The following is a 1,906-nucleotide window of genomic DNA, read 5'->3' as shown; positions in this document are numbered from 1 at the left end:
AAAAGACCAATGCAGCTTCAGTTCCTCACACATGGTCAAAACTTCAAAATGAAAATGTCTTCTGATGCAAATGTAATGTTGCTTTCCATCTCACCTCCAGAGAGAAGTTGCCTTGGGTGACGTCCACCACTGGCTGACAGTAGTGTGGGTCTAGATACAATAGCTGCTCGTCTGGAAGACAGAGAGCTGCCAATCAGAGAGCAGACAGGAACGCAGTAACATATCAAAACATAGTTCTTAATTAGTGCTGTCAAACCATTAATCGCATCCAAAATATAAGTTTTTGTTTACGTTATATATATATGTGTATATTAATTATGTATAAATAAATGCACACACATACAGTATATATTTTGAAAATATTTACATGTATATACATTTATATATTTATATTCTTATATTATATATAAATATATTTAATATATAAACATAACATATTTTTCTTAAATATATACATGCATGTGTTTGTATTTAAATATACATAATAAATATACACAGTATACACACATATATTATGTAAACAAAATCTTTTATGTTGGATGCGATTAATTGCGATTAATCGTTTGACAGCACTAATATATACATATACATATACATATATACACACACACACACACACACACACACCCCAACCTTGGTTTGAATAAGTGCTCCAGGAGGGTCTTCTGGATCTTCTAGTTCAAGATTAAGAAGAGTAGTGGTCTAAAAAAAAGTTTCTTTATTTTAGTAGCACCACAAAAGTCAGAATATGTATTAGCACACCTCTCACCTCAACAAGCCACATGAAGTAACAAAGTCTGTAGCACAAAGGGTGTGCCAATGTGCCAGATTTGAAGAGTGTAACACTCAGCCTGTACTCACCTGTGAGTCAACGCTTGCATCAGGCTGTCCGAGCTGGAGGGCTTTGAGCAGTCCTTCATGGGAGTGTAGTTTGGGTTTGGGACCTGATAGTCTGAGAATTTTGGACCCAGACTGTAGATGACACCAGAAATTTGCAGCTTCGCTGATGGAAAAAAAGAGAGTGCAAAAGACTTTTGACAATGACGGACACTCCATTGATACTTTATAAATTAAAACAGGCTTGTGCGCAGAGATTTAATTATAAACCACAACATTTTACTGTGCAAACTTGTTTGAGCGCACTTCAATCAGGGAAAATATTGACAATGCACACATACTGGAGGTTCTTACCCTGATCTTACACTGTTCAGTTAGAGAGTCAAAGACGAATAAGAGTGATTAAGATAAAGAGAAGGGAAAATCTATTAATCTAATCTAGTGTTCTTAGAAATGGGTCAAGCACGAAAAAGGGTTTAAGCATAAAAACAATACTGCTTTAAATTGATTTTCCCCCCAAAATTTTTTTTTTAAATTTTCTGTTCAATGTAATTGTATTTTGTTTTTGTTTTTCTGAGCAAAAAATAAATATCATACATTTTCCCCTGATTTACAGAAGACACCCACTAAAATGTCATTCAGTGTAACAATCTTGTCAGGCATATTTACAACAAAAATCAATTTATGACATATTAAAAAACGAATTATTTTCACCCTAAATACTAATTAGTTGTTATTTTAAATTTTTTAAATTTGTCACTATCCTAGGTTTTGCCCATTTGTCAGTAAGAATTTTTTACTCATTTAAAAATAAAATTTTTTAATATGCCCCTTATTCTTTTATATATTTTAATATGTACAGGTCAGAATAAGCATGTTGTTTGAATTTTTACATAAATATTGTGTTACACTGAATGACAATGTAACCAAATTTTGACATTTTATTCTCCAAAAACTTATTTGAAACCTTAAAAGTAGACACTTTACTTACATTTAATGTGCTTTCTATGAACATAAAATCACTTTTGTAAATTTCTTTTGATGCAGACATCTTAACGTCTTTGACCCA

General features: G+C 32.3%; 1 protein-coding gene and 1 long non-coding RNA gene across 3 annotated transcripts in view; one reads left to right on the top strand and one right to left on the bottom strand.

The window, feature by feature from the left end:
- The window catches only part of LOC107752697 (uncharacterized), a 14,354-nt gene that overhangs the window by 8,201 nt on the left and 4,247 nt on the right, over positions 1–1,906 (top strand). The window contains exon 2 of the long non-coding RNA XR_001641380.1: positions 1,212–1,218. This is a non-coding gene — a long non-coding RNA (uncharacterized LOC107752697). The remainder of the gene's footprint in view (positions 1–1,211; positions 1,219–1,906) is intronic.
- Positions 1–1,906, bottom strand: part of LOC107752696 (uncharacterized) — a 7,750-nt gene that overhangs the window by 2,691 nt on the left and 3,153 nt on the right. For both annotated transcript variants that reach the window (XM_016568720.1, XM_016568721.1), the window contains exons 4-5: positions 862–1,003; positions 634–702 (exon numbers count right to left, since the gene is read on the bottom strand). In XM_016568720.1, coding sequence (XP_016424206.1) covers positions 634–702; positions 862–1,003 — 211 coding nt within the window. The remainder of the gene's footprint in view (positions 1–633; positions 703–861; positions 1,004–1,906) is intronic.

This window comes from Sinocyclocheilus rhinocerous, unplaced genomic scaffold (genome assembly GCF_001515625.1).
Source record: "Sinocyclocheilus rhinocerous isolate Xijiao unplaced genomic scaffold, SAMN03320098_v1.1 scaffold6887, whole genome shotgun sequence".
NCBI classification, from domain to species: Eukaryota; Metazoa; Chordata; class Actinopteri; order Cypriniformes; family Cyprinidae; genus Sinocyclocheilus; species Sinocyclocheilus rhinocerous.
The sequence above is the reverse complement of the archived record's forward strand: the minus strand, read 5'-3'. Positions and strand labels throughout refer to the sequence as shown.